The sequence below is a fragment of the Acipenser ruthenus genome, chromosome 2 (assembly GCF_902713425.1).
Source record: "Acipenser ruthenus chromosome 2, fAciRut3.2 maternal haplotype, whole genome shotgun sequence".
NCBI classification, from domain to species: domain Eukaryota; kingdom Metazoa; phylum Chordata; class Actinopteri; order Acipenseriformes; family Acipenseridae; genus Acipenser; species Acipenser ruthenus.
In genome coordinates, this window is record NC_081190.1 from 78751904 (window position 1) to 78768269 (window position 16366).

General features: G+C 43.2%; 1 protein-coding gene across 2 annotated transcripts in view; it reads right to left on the reverse strand.

Moving 5' to 3' along the window:
- LOC117409463 (tetratricopeptide repeat protein 39B-like) overlaps positions 1–16366 on the reverse strand; it is a 62524-nt gene that overhangs the window by 42764 nt on the left and 3394 nt on the right. Inside the window, exons 1-3 of one of the 2 annotated variants that reach the window (XM_059001937.1) lie at positions 15967–16059; positions 15822–15866; positions 3758–3792 (exon numbers count right to left, since the gene is read on the reverse strand). In XM_059001937.1, coding sequence (XP_058857920.1) covers positions 3758–3792; positions 15822–15863 — 77 coding nt within the window. In that variant the 5' untranslated portion in view covers positions 15864–15866; positions 15967–16059. Of the gene's footprint in view, positions 1–3757; positions 3793–15821; positions 15867–15966; positions 16060–16366 lie in introns of those variants that run through there. The other variant, XM_059001945.1, reaches the window with a different exon arrangement.

The window sequence follows — 16366 nt, forward strand, 5'->3', positions numbered from 1 at the left end:
GGAGGTGGGCGTTGGGGCTGCTTTAATTAATGTCTATCATTTAAGGCACAATCTTACGCACTTCCCCTGTCGTGTGTTTTCGCTTTGTAGCAAACGCTCAGACGCCGATATCTGTGCTTCAGCTTAACGTTGCTATATCTAAACTTTGTTGCCTCGCTCCTTTCACTGCAGGTCACTTCTATGCACAGCGCTGCCAAGATATTATCAATCATTTTCCTACCTGCACAGGTGATTCTTCTCATCATTCAGCTTCTCTATTTGGCTGCAGGAGCTCCAACACTGGTCCTTCCTGCTTTTCCAGTCTCCAGCCCAGCAACAGCGACGTTCAAAGCGCAGCTTCATTACTCAACTTTCTCTGGGTCTTCATTAGAAAAAACTGGCCCTCCGCTAAACTTTCAAAGCTTCGCCAACAAGGCATCATCTTTCACTCATCAGTGATTGCCTTGCCTTAGCTCTGTTTAAATCTACCACAAAGCTTTGTCTGCTGAATCTCTCTTTACTCCTTGCCTGCACTCAGTACTGTCTATTTCTAATGCAGACTTCTCTCAGCAACCAGACTTGCTGCCCCAGAATTACAGAGATCAAAACTTCAACGCGAGCAGGCTCAGCATCAGGAGCAGCTATTTTATAAGGATTGGCCACTCACCTAACTTAAAAACCCTGCAGGACAACAATAACAACATCCCAGCTGGAAGTGATACTATTGCGTTCTTCAATATTTTATTGTACCTTTATATCTGCTTCACCATGCTGCCTGTTCCTCAAGCGTGTTTCCGCAAACTCTCTCACTCAGAGCTTCAGGACAGGTCGGCAGCCTCTCTCCAGCAAAACAGGTCCCACCCATCAGCTTCATAAACAACATTTTCGAAGACATGAAGGTCCTCATTCACCACATCGTAGTCTCATTAATTAATACACAGCTCAACGATATGGACAAACAGGTTGCTTCCAACGCTGCAGCAATCTCTATCAAGCCCAGTATTCGCCACTCCAGTCATGGCTGCCGTCTTGGCTCAGCACTTCCGGTCCCCCACAGCTGACGTTCCCACTTACAACCTGGCATCAGCCACCCTCAATGGTCCATAGCACACCCTGTAGTTAGAAATCAAGTCCAGCAACCATATATTGCTTCTACTTTCGATACTTTTGCAACATTAAGGGCTAGATTCCAGCTCATTTTAATTTATTTTCTGAAAGACAACATTTTCAAGTACTAATTTAAGACTACTTGCAAGAACTAAAAGTAATGGCTGAGTCATTGTTTTTGTCAAGTTTATTTTTGGAAACAGACTTCACATTGCTATTTGTACTGGACTTTCCCATCCTGTACACTTCCTGTTTTCACTGCTACTGAACTAAAGATGTTTTCATAATGTATCATCGCACATGCTCAATAACTTACACTCAGCAACCTCGGATCCTCAATTTCTATTAACAAAAAAAACAAAAAAAACCCCGGGACCTTACTGGGCCATTTCAATTACGCAATTCGCATGATCCCGCAAGCTAGAACCTTCATTTCACGTCTCCTCGCTCCTTTTCTACAGCATCAAGTCAGGAAGTGCAGAAAAGTTATCCGCGCAATCCAGGAAGGTCATCAAAGGTGTATTTATTAATTAAAAACTGGAAGGAGCTCTCACTATTCTATGAAGACTACATCTCAGCCCCTCCCCAATTAAATCATATATTAGTGGGATCCAGTATCAGTATTGTTTAGTGGCAGTTTTTCCCCTATCTCGCTGTCTATCCCAACAGTCCATCTCACACTGCAAAGAATCATCAAGCACAGCCCGAGTACAATTTAGCATCAGCAATGGCATCCGGTTCTCATTCAGCCTCTACCATTAGGCACCACACTCTCGCCAAACATTCGAAAGCAAATAATAGGAGATATCTACTTCCACCAACTGGAAACATAGTTTAAACAGTAACATTCAGGTCTTTTACCAAATAAATAATTAACGGTAAAGATATCAGTGTTACACGCAACATTAAGTTCCACAACGTTTCAGAAAGAACACACAGACAGGCAGTACTGGGGTTGAAACTGAGATACAATGGCTGCGCTCAGTGTTTTATTAAACAAATAAATAAAAGATTTAAACAAAACAGCACACAGCACTTTGGGCCAAAGCAAATAGACAAACAAAACAGTGGATGAATATACAAACAAGTACCGTGCTGGTCCTCCAGCACGTCGTAGCAATTGTTAGGTTTTAGTTTTAGATTAATCCTCAAACTGAAATTCAAAATGATCTAGACAGCATTCAGAACTGGGCAGACACATGGCAAATTACATTTAATAGAGAAAAGTGTAAGGTACTGCACGCAGGCAATAAAAATGTGCATTATAAATATCATATGGGAGATACTGAAATTGAAGGAGGAATTTATGAAAAAGAACTAGGAGTTTATGTTGACTCAGAAATGTCGTCATCTAGACAATGTGGGAAAGCTATAAAAAAAAAAAAAAGGCTAACAAGATGCTAGGATATATAGTGAAAAGTGTTGAATTTAAATCAAGGGAAGTAATGTTAAAACTTTACAATGCATTAGTAAGACCTCATCTAGAATATTGTGTTCAGTTCTGGTCACCTCGTTACAAAAAGGATATTGCTGCTCTAGAAAGAGTGCAAAGAAGAGCGACCAGAATTATCCTGGGTTTAAAAGGCATGTCGTATGCAGACAGGCTAAAAGAAATGAATCTATTCAGTCTTGAACAAAGAAGACTACATGGTGATCTGATTCAAGCATTAGAATTCTAAAAGGTATTGACAATGTCGACCCAGGGGACTTTTTCGACCTGAAAAAAGAAACAATGACCTGGTGTCACAAATGGAGATTAGATAAAGGGGCATTCAGAACAGAAAATAGGAGGCACATTTTTAGACAGAGAATTGTGAGGGTCTGGAACCAACTCCCTAGTAATGTTGTTGAAGCTGAACCCTGGTATCCTTCAAGAAGCTGCTTGATGAGATTCTGGGATTAATAAGCTACTAACAACCAAGCGAGCAAGATGGGCCGAATGGCCTCCTCTCGTTTGTAAACTTACTTATGTTCTTATGTACCATTCTCCACTATGAACACTTCCCTGTGCAGCCAGTCTGCAGGTCTTTTATATTCTGGCTGAGGGGTTAACTAGCTAGTAATTACCTTATTACCCCTCAGCCATAGTCTGCACCGTAATAATAATAATAATAATAATAATAATAAGTGACAAACATTTATACACAACGGGGCAGGCACTTTGCCACAATGCACCATTTATATCTTGCTTTAGGGCTATTCTACTTTAGGACTACGGCAGACTTGATACCCTTACACTGCTGTTTAAACATACCACTAAGCCAGTGTACGAATTATATTATGCATGAAACCAAATTGCATACAGGAGGTTGGAGCTAATGCAGTGAATATTCTTGGGAACCGTGGCTGGCTCCCTTTCCAGAAAGAAGGTTCATTCCACTTGATTAGAAGTCACCATAGGAACGGAAGCCTGATGCTCAGATCCACAGCCACTGCTGGAGAGCACATGGGCAAAACCCCTGCAGTACAAGTCCCTTGATGCTCGGCATGCTCCCTCGAAGCTGCACATTTACCTCTTCCCCTAGCAGCACAGGAACTGCCAGAAAACTGCATAATATGCATGGCCTAAAAATAAACGCACCAGCCCTTATCGAACACCTTTTAATCAATATATTTATTATTTCTTGAAAAAACCTTAAACAAATAACCAAAATCACATAAATGGACTTACCTAGGGATACTTTCATATGCATCTTCAAAGCTTTCCTGAAAAACAGCAAAAACAAAAACAAAACAGATTAGATATCTTGACACATTTAGCCCCCATTTAGCTCAACAAAGATTTGAACTAGCAATAACTGCACAAAATGTATTGGAGACCAGGCATCCCAAAGTAAATGGAAACTGGTCCAACAGAACATGATCCATATCACTGCAGTCCATTACACAGGGATGTAACCATAATAGACAATGCAGCAAACAACACTTCTGCCAAATTTATATTATACACATACCTCAAAGCTTAAATTGTAGACATAATTCACAATACGTACACCCAGGCTGCTGTAGCAATCAACATGAGACAGGCATGTGATCAATTTACTTTAAAAAAGCTGAGTTGCAACACCCATGGAATAAAGAAGGGTATGTGCACATCAGAGCTTGAAACAACTTAGTCTGAAAAACAGGCCCTGTCTGATTAAAATGGTAAAAACACCCACCCCACGTTATATGGCTCCCCTCGCTATACTGCGGCTTCAAATATATCGCGGTCCTGGAGTTGGCTCCCCATTTACTGTCCAACTGCGTATGCCTTAGCTGCAATATACATAGGTACTTAGAATTACTGTTCATTTCATTTCATACTGCACATCACAAACAAAAATATACAAAACAATTAAAAACAAAGCATTGATATCGTACTGTTGTCATATACACACGTATTACACAATTTTATTTTAGCCAACGAGGTGTTCACTTGTGGCAGCAATGCACTAGCAAAAGTCACAAGGCAGTGACGTCAGCTCCCTAGCAACAAGCCTCCTATGTCGGGAATGGATTCTTTCAATGCAGCGGGTTTGTGCGTTTGAGAAAGGAGAGGAAGCCTCATGAAATTTATTGGAGACTGAAGTTGATAAGAAGCAATTACCCTCTGCAGTATGAATTAAAACGGTGTGCTGCTTTTTATATGAAAAATGAAAAAAGCAGGTTGTGTAGAGGATTTATACTGGACCCTGACACCCCTGATAAAACGAGGGAGTGGTTGTACAGTATTTGTTAGCCTATTTGTTTATCTATGGGTCTCTCGCTATATCGCGACCCTCGATATATATATAGTGGATTTATATTGGACCCCGACACACGCAATATATTGAGTGGGTGGTGTATCTGGCTGTCCTAGATCCCAGACCAGCAGCGGCATTCTGACACCGCTGCACTTTAAAGAGCAGCTGCAGGCTTTCTAATTCCAGAATATGGAAAAGCTGGGTGAAGTGGGTGAATTGTATATACCTACAGTAAATAAAAATAAATCTATACAAAAATGTTCGCTTTGCTGTAACTTGTGCTTCAAATTATTTTTGTATTTGCTTTCCACAATAATAGCCACTAGGCCATCTAGTGGGAACTGGGGAATATTTTGATTGTAAATTATGGTAACAAGAGAGCACAAATACAAGGTGCATTAAAGGATTAGGCCTAATGATAGGAAGCATTTCTCTGATACTAAGAGAGCCTATAAAAAAACAGTAGTGTCGTACTTCAATACTCATTTGCTGTGGAGGTCCCATTATCTAGTTGTTTATGATCTCCACCTACACCCAGTTTACAATAACACAATGATCAGTGTCTCAGCTGTCTTGTTACTTAATCCATAAATAGTTACTTTCTTTTTTTTTATCATATTATACAGCACTATTTTAAAATAGCCTTATCAACTGTAAAGTAAATTTATCCTCAAATCCCCCCTTTTCTTTCTAATGTACTCCCATATTTTTGCACTTGGAGAACAAATTAATATATTAAATGATACATTTTAACACCTTTACACACAGAAAAACTTTGGAAACATTCCTCATCCCCTCAATCTGATTGCTTTAACTTACCCTTTACAATATAAAGCTCTTCCCGGGTGGTTTGTTTCACAACAAAACCTGAACTGGAAGACCAAGCAGTCGAGGTGATGCGAACCTCAATCCATGTGTCATTTAACCGGTTGACAAAATCATGCAAATAAACAACAGAACAATTAACCTACTGTACTGTACTGTACGACTGTCACAAGGCTGGCTGAGTGGTGACACGTCAAACCCGGAAGAAACACACAGACAGACGGTGGTGATGAGTAATGCTGAGTGCAATGGTGGCACTCAGCATTTATTAAACGAAATAAAAGGGTTTTAAACACAAAACAGGACACGGCACTGGAGCCAAAATAAACAGACAAACAAAAACGTACTAACACACAAAACAAGTGGACGAACGTTAACAAGTACCGTGCTGGCACTTCCAGCACGCTGTAGCAGTTGTTATTCTTTACTTTCTTTTTAATGCTTTAACCTTTCTCTCTCCCGTTCTCCACTCACGAACACCCAACCCCGAGTGAGTGCTATGTGTCTCTATATATACTGTTGTGCTGGGATTCAATTACTAATTAATTATTCACTTGAATCCCAGCACATGAATTAATTCTGTGCAATCCCGTGCCTAAATATAATTATACAATTTAAATACCACGTGAAACACAGACCCGTTTATATCCCGTGTACCAATCTCTATACACCAACCTTAACACACGCAACATATAACACACACATGCACACAGGGGCGGGGCACATTGCAGATATATCCCCCCTTGTGCGCAGCACACATGGCCTCAACGGCCACCTCCCCCCTTAAAAACCCAGCAGTCCAGGACAAAGTCTCGGGCTGGGAAGGGAGGCTTCAGTGGTCCCATGGCTGGCAATGCTGTCAGCACCCCTGCCGGTAGTGGCACGGCTGACAGCATGCTGGTCCACTCCTGCAGCGAAATTGCTGCGGGGGATGCTGGTCTCCTGACCTCTCCCCCTGTCTTTGTAGCCGGTAGCTCCCCTTTCTGGGGCTCCGGCCACCGTACTCCCTGTGGTGGAGTTGCGGGAAGCAGAGACAGCTCCTGCTGTTCTGCTCCTGGCAGTGGCGGAGGCAGAGGCAGCTCCTGCTGCTCTCCTCCTGGCGGTGGTGGAGGCAGAGGCAGCTCCTGCTCCTCTGCTCCTGGTGGTGTCGGAACCAACAGGCATGCTTCCTCTGCTGGCAGCTTGGGTCCTAGGGCTGTGGAAGCCCCGACTTTCCTCTCGTTGGGCTGTGGACGCACCGACTCCTCCCTTTTGGGCTGTGGACGCACCGACTCCTCCCTTTTGGGCTGTGGACGTTCGGGCTCCTCCCACTCAGGCGTAGGACGTTCGGGCTCCTCCCGCTCAGGCGTAGGATGTTCGGGCTCCTCCCGCTCAGGCGTAGGACGCTTGGACTCCTCCCGCTCAGGCGTAGGACGCTTGGACTCCTCCCGCTCAGGCATAGGACGCTCGGGCTCTTCCCGCTCGGTCTGTGGACGCTCGGGCTCCTCCCGCTCGGTCTGTGGACGCTCGGGCTCCTCCCGCTCGGGCTGTGGACGCTCGGGCTCCTCCCGCTCGGGCTGTGGACGCTCGGGCTCCTCCCGCTCGGGCTGTGGACGCTCGGGCTCCTCCCGCTCGGGCTCCTCCCGCTCGGGCTGTGGACGCTCGGGCTCCTCCCGCTCGGGCTGTGGACGCTCGGGCTCCTCCCGCTCGGGCTGTGGACGCTCGGGCTCCTCCCGCTCGGGCTGTGGACGCTCGGGCTCCTCCCGCTCGGGCTGTGGACGCTCGGGCTCCTCCCGCTCGGGCTGTGGACGCTCGGGCTCCTCCCGCTTGGGCTGTGGACGCTCGGGCTCCTCCCGCTTGGGCTGTGGACGCTCGAGCTCCTCCCGCTTGGGCTGTGGAGGCAAAACCAGCAGGCATTCTTCCTCTGCTGGTGGAGATGGGGAAAGCAGGCATTCTTCCTCTGCTGGTGGTGATGGGGACAGCAGGTACTCCACTGCTGGTGGACCTGCTATCTGGGCTGCCTCCAAGGTGTTTGGGGTGTGTTCCCTCTCATAGGCCTTCCATCGCTCCCTGTCCATCAACCACAGGATCCGGATGGCTACTGGCATAGACTGGGCCTCCAGCCCAGCATTTTCCAGGATCCAGTCCCGTAGTTTCCTGGCGTCTTCGGCCATTGTCATTTTTTTTTCCTCCAAAAACTGCGTTTTTCTTTCCGGCCTGAGTCTGGGGGGCGCTGTTATCCCGCTTCTGACAACCATATGTCACAAGGCTGGCTGAGTGGTGACACATCAAACCCGGAAGAAACACACAGACAGACGGTGGTGATGAGTAATGCTGAGTGCAATGGTGGCACTCAGCGTTTATTAAACGAAATAAAAGGGTTTTAAACACAAAACAGGACACGGCACTGGAGCCAAAATAAACAGACAAACAAAAACGTACTAACACACAAAACAAGTGGACGAACGTTAACAAGTACCGTGCTGGCACTTCCAGCACGCTGTAGCAGTTGTTATTCTTTACTTTCTTTTTAATGCTTTCTCCTTTCTCTCTCCCATTCTCCACTCACGAACACCCAACCCCGAGTGAGTGCTACGTGTCTCTATATATACTGTTGTGCTGGGATTCAATTACTAATTAATTATTCACTTGAATCCCAGCACGTGAATTAATTCTGTGTAACCCCGTGCTCACATACTATTACATACTTTAAATGCACGTGAAGTTAAATTATACAATTTAAATATCACGTGAAACACAGACCCGTTTATATCCCGTGTACCAATCGCTATACACCAGCCTTAACACACGCAACACATAACACACACATGCACACAGGGGTGGGGCACATTGCCACAACGACTAATTTATTTCTTCTTTAATTCATTACTTTAGAACATGTAATATGTTTTATTCATTAAAGTAGCTGGTTTGAAAGACCCTGATTAGCACATATTGTGGATTACCTAGTGTTACTTTAGGTAAATTAGTCCATGACTAGTGCTACAGGTGCTGTGAAACCAGCCACGAGTATTCAAGGCAGGGGCTACAATGCAAATATTACATGCGGCAAAAATGGTGAGTCAGGGGATCACATCCTAACTGTGCCAAGTTATTTACAGAATATTTATGTGGCTAATTAAGCGTATAGCAAAACCTGAAACGTCCCAAACTGCAGTGCAACAGGTGTCTTTATTTCCATCTCAAAATTAGCAAATAGCCCTGAATATAGTAACAAATACGCTACTTATACTGTGTTGTTTTTTTTTTGGTTGATTTTAAATTGTTTAAAGGTTATAAAATCTGTTTAGCAAACAACTAAAAGGGTATAGCAAGTAGGTTGTCAATTTGCGGGGAAAGGGTCCATTGCAAATAACACAGAAGCATTCAGTGACTGTGTACTGTTCAGGACATCCCATTCTGACAGTATGCCCAAAGCTCCAAATATTGATTTTCAGGAGAACAGGGATAAAATAGTTGCAAACTAATTGTACTGTGCTTGTCAGCAGAGGGTTATTCAAAGTCATTTTGGTGTATACAGATTTTTTTAAATGTTTTTTTTAAGTGTAGAACATTTTATATTTTGGTATAAGATCCCTTCACTGTTTTCCCCCCTCACTTACCGCTTGCCACATTAGAAACACTGTGATGTGACACACCCTGCACACCAACTGTTAGTCCCCTTTACTACGTGAGCTACTGGGGTCCCTCACCCATTTTATTCAAAGAATTATTAAGGATCAAATGGATCATCCGTAAAAAAAAAATAAAAAAAAAATTAGTGATGGAAGGCGGCTCATGTCCTGTGGTAACCCACAGAGAAATCATTTTTTTGTTGATTCATTCCTACTCAAAACACAACACATATTTTCTAGGTTAAAGGCGTGCTTGATTATCTCAAAACAAGCCAAATGTGAGACAGTTCCTTGACTAGGCTATTCAGTTTTAAATGAAATGTGAATATGGTATAGTTTGCAAGCAACTAATATATCCGGCTAATTTGATAGGTTAGGATGACAAACTGTTTGGATAAAACTTAAACTAGTATAAATCATTTTTAAAGTAGAAGTCAGTACACAGAACTGTGGTTGAGTCTCTCTTCTGCTTTATCTGGTGGATGACTCTCCTATGTAAGTTGCCAAGGCTGCCAAAGCATCTCCTCTTTTTCAATGGCTCAAGTGTAGCTAGGGAATTATTTGTAACTTATCTGTACACTTTAATGCGTACCATAAAATTTCCTTGCATGTTATATAAGTTGCAACCAGTGGCACTGGAACAATTTTTAAAGTGGGGGTGCTGAAAGCCATTGAGCAAAAATGTAACCCCTGTATATGATAGAAGCCATGTAAAGCCAGGGGGTGCGGTACCCCTAGTTCCAGCGGCCCTGGTTGCAACAGGATCAGGCATACTATATGTGGTAGAGATGAGAATACATGTAAAAAAAAAAAAAAAAAAGAAACGCTTTCCCAAAAAAATCATGGTTGGTCACTGCTATATATTTTGTGATCATAGATGGCTCAAAAAAAAAAAAAAAAAAAAACACTGCACCATTGAACTTCAATATGAAATGAACATGAGGAAGAAATGAAGCACATTGTGTGAAAAACAACTGTTTTATTAGCACTTTTAACAAATGAGCATAATCTCAACTATCTCTAGCTCTCTCACTCTGTCTCTCTTTCTCTCACTCGGTCTCTCTTTCTCTCACGCTGTCTCTCTCTCTGGTCTGTAGCTTCTCTAGCAACCTAGCTAGGCAACCAAGACAAACGGCATTGGAAATGCCTAAGCCTGCCCTCAGAAGATATTTTATCCGATTGGCTGGGCTTAAAAAAAACATCTCTGGACTCAAAAGTCCCATGCTTGTGCAGCTGCACATTATAGTAGATGTCTCCATAGCAGGAATAAGAGGAACAAGGTCACAAACTACATTACAAAAACAAACATACATTTTCCAGGAACATCATAATAAGCTTAATTGCAAAATAGAAAATAAATAAATAGTGGAATCACAAAATGCTACTTTACCTTTAAGATTTTAAAGACACTATTACAAAAGGCAAGCCATGGCCTGCTTGTAACAGTACGTATGTTAGCTCACATTTCATGTTGGAACGAAGACACTTGGGAACATTTCTTGTATTCAAGATCCTATTACGGGCACGGCAGTCTCTTAGCAATAAGCAGCAGGAAACGTGAGAACTGTATTAAAAGGTTGGCAACATGGCAACCACTGTACCTGGAGGTGTCAAATTAAAAACAACACGGTTTTAATAAAACCTTTTCATATAAATGTACATTTGAAATGTTTTTTAATATACATATCGGTAATATAAAATATATCAAATTTAATGGGCCACTCTATATCGATGAGGTGTTTCTAATACATACACATACACATACAAACACACACATACAAACACATACACCCATCCATATATAGTTAAATATAAAAAAGTATAGTTAAATGTAAAATGTAAATAGTTCATGGAAACTGTGCAGTGCTCTAGCTTCAAAACATACAACTGTCCCTTGTCTATATCCATTCCCACCAAATAATGATACGTTTGTCATCTGGAACTAACAAACCAAGACTGACAAACAAACACAAAAACGCTGCGGGAAAGCAGACCAGAGCCTTGCTGCATATTCATTAAAATGCAAAGGCAATGAAGAGAGCCTTGATGGAACAGCAACATCTAGAATTAAAACTCAAGCACTCTGTTTTGATCCAAAGGTCACCCACAGCCCAAGTTTATAATAACATCTTGGCATAAGATGAAAAAACTATTTAATTTATGTATGTTTTTTTAAATTGGAAAGCGCTTTCTTTGTTTTTATGACAAGGACAGTGCAGCAGTTTTACATGGCTGCTCATTAATCTGCATCAAGGATGCAGGTTGAAAATGAACTGCTTATCATTGCCCCTTACATCAATAATTCCAGGAAAATGCCATACTTGTTATTTGAATGAATGTACATTCAGATTGAAAGTGATGGTTTATGGGTGGGCTAGTTGAGAAGTCATAAGCAGAAAGCTTGTGATACATTAGTATGTAAAAAGCTATATAAAAAACATAGGTAAGCTTAGCCAAATACCTGCCAGCACTACATGCGGGCAGCAACATATTCCAACTGAAGGGTAATTGTTTCATATCAAAGTGGGCCATCTTCTGTGCTGATGAATATTTTAAAAACAGCAGTGTACAGCATGTACTGTAGGAAGACATGAGGTGTTCTGTAACACAAACCTTAATGAAGAACTGTCATTGCGAGTCCCGCACGAAAAGGCAGCAAGTTGGAATTATATTTTACGAAATTATTCAACAAGCACATGTACTGTAGGCAGGAACAGATCCTGGACATGTGTTGTTCATGTAAAATGTTGATTATGTGGCACTTTACATGCAAGATACGTTATCTGCTAACATGTGTGTATGGTGCGTAATCTACATTATCTACATGCCTTGGAGCAATCTATAAAATGATTTAGGATTTTTTTAAACAAGTTTTTGAATGGAAAAATGAACTGGATTGATTGCACACCAGTCTCAGTTTATTCAGTAGGAATGTTTTCTTTCGAAAAAAATAAATAAATAAATAAAAAAGGTGCACAATTGATTTATTCTCCACTCTCAATCTTCAAACTTTGTTGAACTTCCCCGCAACTCCCAGCTATTCTTAAGGTTGACCTGGCCCTTGAAATATTTTTACTCAGGCACTGTAAGGGACAGCCCTGCTGGCGATGCACTGTTCGAAAGAGAAGAGTCAGAGCTTCAAAACAAGGTTCAATTTGTGTATTTCTGGTTTTGAACCACGTCAGGAGAGAGCCGTGAATGCGAGTGTTTTGCAATGTTACTGCTGCGCTGTAAGACAGACCTGCCTTGGTGCAATAAACAAACATTTTCAGACAAAAAAAATAAATAATGGTGACATCGAAGGCACAAAGACCTATTTTACAATAAATATATTTTAGTTTTTTGTGTTTGTGGATCAGATGCACAAGACAAGTCAGTCTACAGCGCTAGTGCACGGGCACACGGTGCCTCACGGTACTCGGTGCACAATGTGCTCAGCACGCACGGTGCACGCGGGGTGCGGGGCTCGGTGCATGTGGTGCTATATATATTATAGCTCATGGTGTACCCAGTGCAAGCAGTGTTCGGTGCATGCTGTGTTCAGTCGGTGCAGAACACGCCAATATGATGTCAAGCAAGACCAGATTCCACGCCTGTACGTCCTGCAGGGCCAACTTCCCTCAGGAGGACAGGCACACCCTCTGTGCGTGGCGCCTGGGTGTCTAGCATGCCACCTTGGCCCTCGAGAGAGAGGTGGCCTGCAGTATCTGTGCGGCTTTTCAGCCCAGAGTGAAGGAGAACAGTTTGGAGAGGGCCACGAGAGTGAGTTCTGCGTCCTCAGTGGCCGGACCGTCCGTGGTTCTTGGAGCCCCAGAGCCCCTCCTCCATGAACTGTCCCAGGACCCCCTGCTGGACATCCCCGCTGCACAGGCCTCCCGTAGCCGCTACCCATCCCCACAGGCGTGAAGGGTGAAGCGGTCTAAACATTATGAACCTCAAGGCACAAATGGACCAGGTCCTGGAGCTCCAGGTGGCCCAGAAGAATCTGGTTCTCAACCCTGTGCCAGCTCTTACAAGACCACCCCTGGGAGATCCCGCTTCGCATGGATCTCCTCAGCCAGGTGAGAGGCACTCTTTGGCACCCGGAACTGGGCAGGTTCCAGCTATGGGTCTGGCCCCTGAAAGGGACCGCTGGTTAGCCCTAAGGCTATCAGATGCGGTTGTGGGTACACTGCAGAATGCTAGGGCAGATTCCACCAGGTCGTTGTACACCTATAAGTGGAAGTATTTCCCGACTTGGTGTCTGACCAGGAGGCATGACCCAGTCTCTTGCCCCATGCCAGTTATCTTACAGTCCCTGCAAGAACTGCTTGATGCTAGTAGGTCACCTTCCACTTTGAAGGTGTATTTAGCGACTATTTCTGCATGCCATGCCCCCGTGGATTCGGTATCTCCACGTGTGCATTTTTTGGCTACCCGATTCCTTAAAGGCGCATGGTGATTACGTCCTCCCAGGAGGACTGTTCTCCCCGAATGGAGCCTTGATATTGTACTGGAGGCTCTCACGAAGGCCCTGTTTGAGCCCATACAATCCATAGAGTTGAAGTATCTGTCTACGAAGGTAGTCTTCCTCGTGGCTATCACCTCCGCTAAGTGGGTCAGTGAGCTGCAGGTGCTGTTGGTGCACAGCTCCTGCATGCGTATTAGGGATGATGGTAGCAAGGTGTCACTGCGTACAAACCCTGCTTACCTCCCCAAGGTGATCACAGCCTTCCACATTAATCAGTCTGTGGAACTGGAGTCCTTCCATCCACCCATTTTCTTTGGAGGAGGATGACAGAGTGAATTTCCTCTGCCCAGTACGGGCATTAAGATGCTACGTGGATAGGACAAGAGCTCTGCATCAGTCAGACCAGGTCTTTGACAGCGTCTGTCACATTGGATTGTGGACACAGTCTCGACTGTGTATGATGGTGCTGGCTTGCCCCCCACCTGGGAGGGTAGCCGCACACTCCACTAGAGGGCCCTCTTCAGAGGGGCCTCGCTGTCTGATATTTGTACTGCGGCTAGCTGGGCTACGCCCCATACTTTCTCCAGGTTCTGCCGCCTTAATGTGGTAGATCCTGCCCTGCCTTTGTTAGGCACGAGGGTCCTTGAGGGTGTAAGCTCACACCGCTAACCCTGGGGTTCTGAGGCGTCCCTCATATGCTGCCGTTCCTTCTCCCTCACGATGGCTCTGGTATACATTATCCCATACATAATGTCGTTGGTGTTCGTCTTCGAATTGAAAGGGAACGTTAGGTTACTCACGTAACACTGGTTCCCTGAAAGAGAAGACGTCCACCAACCGTGAGGTCGCATCGGTCGCCCTCACGGGTTTGATGGAAAAAGAGAAATGGCTTCCTCAGTATGACAGTTTTAATCCCTCGGTGGGCGGGCCCGAGTGCATCATCCCAGGAAGGGGCCTACTGGCAGCTCTGATATAGAGAGCTCAGCGATACCTACCCAATGGGCAGGCATATCTCACACATAATGTTGTTGGTGGTCGTCTTCTCTTTCAGGGAACCAGGGTTACCTGAGTAACCTAACATTCTCCATGCTGCCTCAGATCAAACTTACTTAACAGCTGAGCAACATTACTGAGTTGATTGGGAGAGTAATTGCATGTTATTGGCGGTTTGATATTAATGAACAGAAAATAAATAGCGATGTTAACTTATCAGTGACTCCAAATACATATATATATAAGAATAACAATAATACAAATAAAAATACATTGTATTCATTATTGTTGTTATTATTATACAAGTGTTTGCTGCGCATGTTATTTAAGCACCAATATTTGTTTTAGCAAAGCTTCATTTATGCTTTAATTTCATTCAGTTTAGTGGCAAGTTTAAAATCCTGTTCTGTTCATGTTCTTCCTCAAAAGAAGAGTTCCTCAAAAACGTGCTCTATCGCGCTTCACTGGCTTGCGACCATGCGACAAATGTTGGATTTTTTTCAACATAACCCGGTCCTGTGCGTTTTGCTCTCGCAGACACACAAGAAAAAGTCGTACGACTTTTTAAAAAAGATGCAGCTCGAGGCAGTGCGGATGATGTCATTCCGACCGTCGGAGACCACTGACTGAGAGTGACCACAAATTGGGTCGCAGTCGGAAGTATAAACCAACCTTTAGACAGGCGGACCGCATAACATTAACAAACAACACCACGCAAAACATGGAGCGAAAGATCGACCGGTGCAGTATAATAATCAAAGATCAATTGGAAAATTCAAATTTTATCCAAAGACACTAATTTTGCACTTTGATAATCCTACTGCTGCTGTTAAAATAGAAAACATTCACTCAGTGTTTTGCCTCTGGATTACAAAACCTTCTGCTACTGTCTGTAGCTAGATTAAAGACGGTAAATACCTTAATACTATTAATTCAAGCTTCATAGTCACAACTGTGATACTCTATTTTGTACAGTACCGTTTAAAAATGGCAACATAATTTGTGTTAATTGCAACCCAAACTGTGCACCTGTAAAAGTAATCGGTACATCTTGAAAAATAGATTAAATGTCTTGAGTAATACAGGTCTCCGTACTAGTATAAATATTAAACGTGCAAATGAACTTACCTCATCAACATCATGTCCTGCTCCGTTTCCTACGTAAGCCATAGCCTGAAAGTAGAACGTGGAAAAGCAAAGTATATATATTATTTAAAATAATAACAATAACATGAACAAATCTTAGCTTCAACGGCAAGGTGCACGAACGTACTGTAGTTATTTAGTTTCTGCCTTCCTTGGAATGATTGCTTTCCGCCGGATTCAGTCACTAACCTTAGTATTGGTACAAGCACATTCATAAAACACACCTCCTTATAAAATATTACTTTTAAAACACACCTCCTCGAGGTATCAGCTACAGGCACACCTACCAAATAACCACTCCTCTCACGTTATCATCACCGTATAACTTGAATCAATTCTGAAGATAAAATTAAACTTATGAACTGAATCTCAACTGTAACCAGGGACAAAAAGAGATGTTCGAGTTTGACACGAGAAACGATCTATGCAATGTGTTTGTTAATATTATTAAAATTGAGTGAGTGGCACTCACGAGGTGGTAAATTATATATATATATATATATATATATATATATATATATATATAT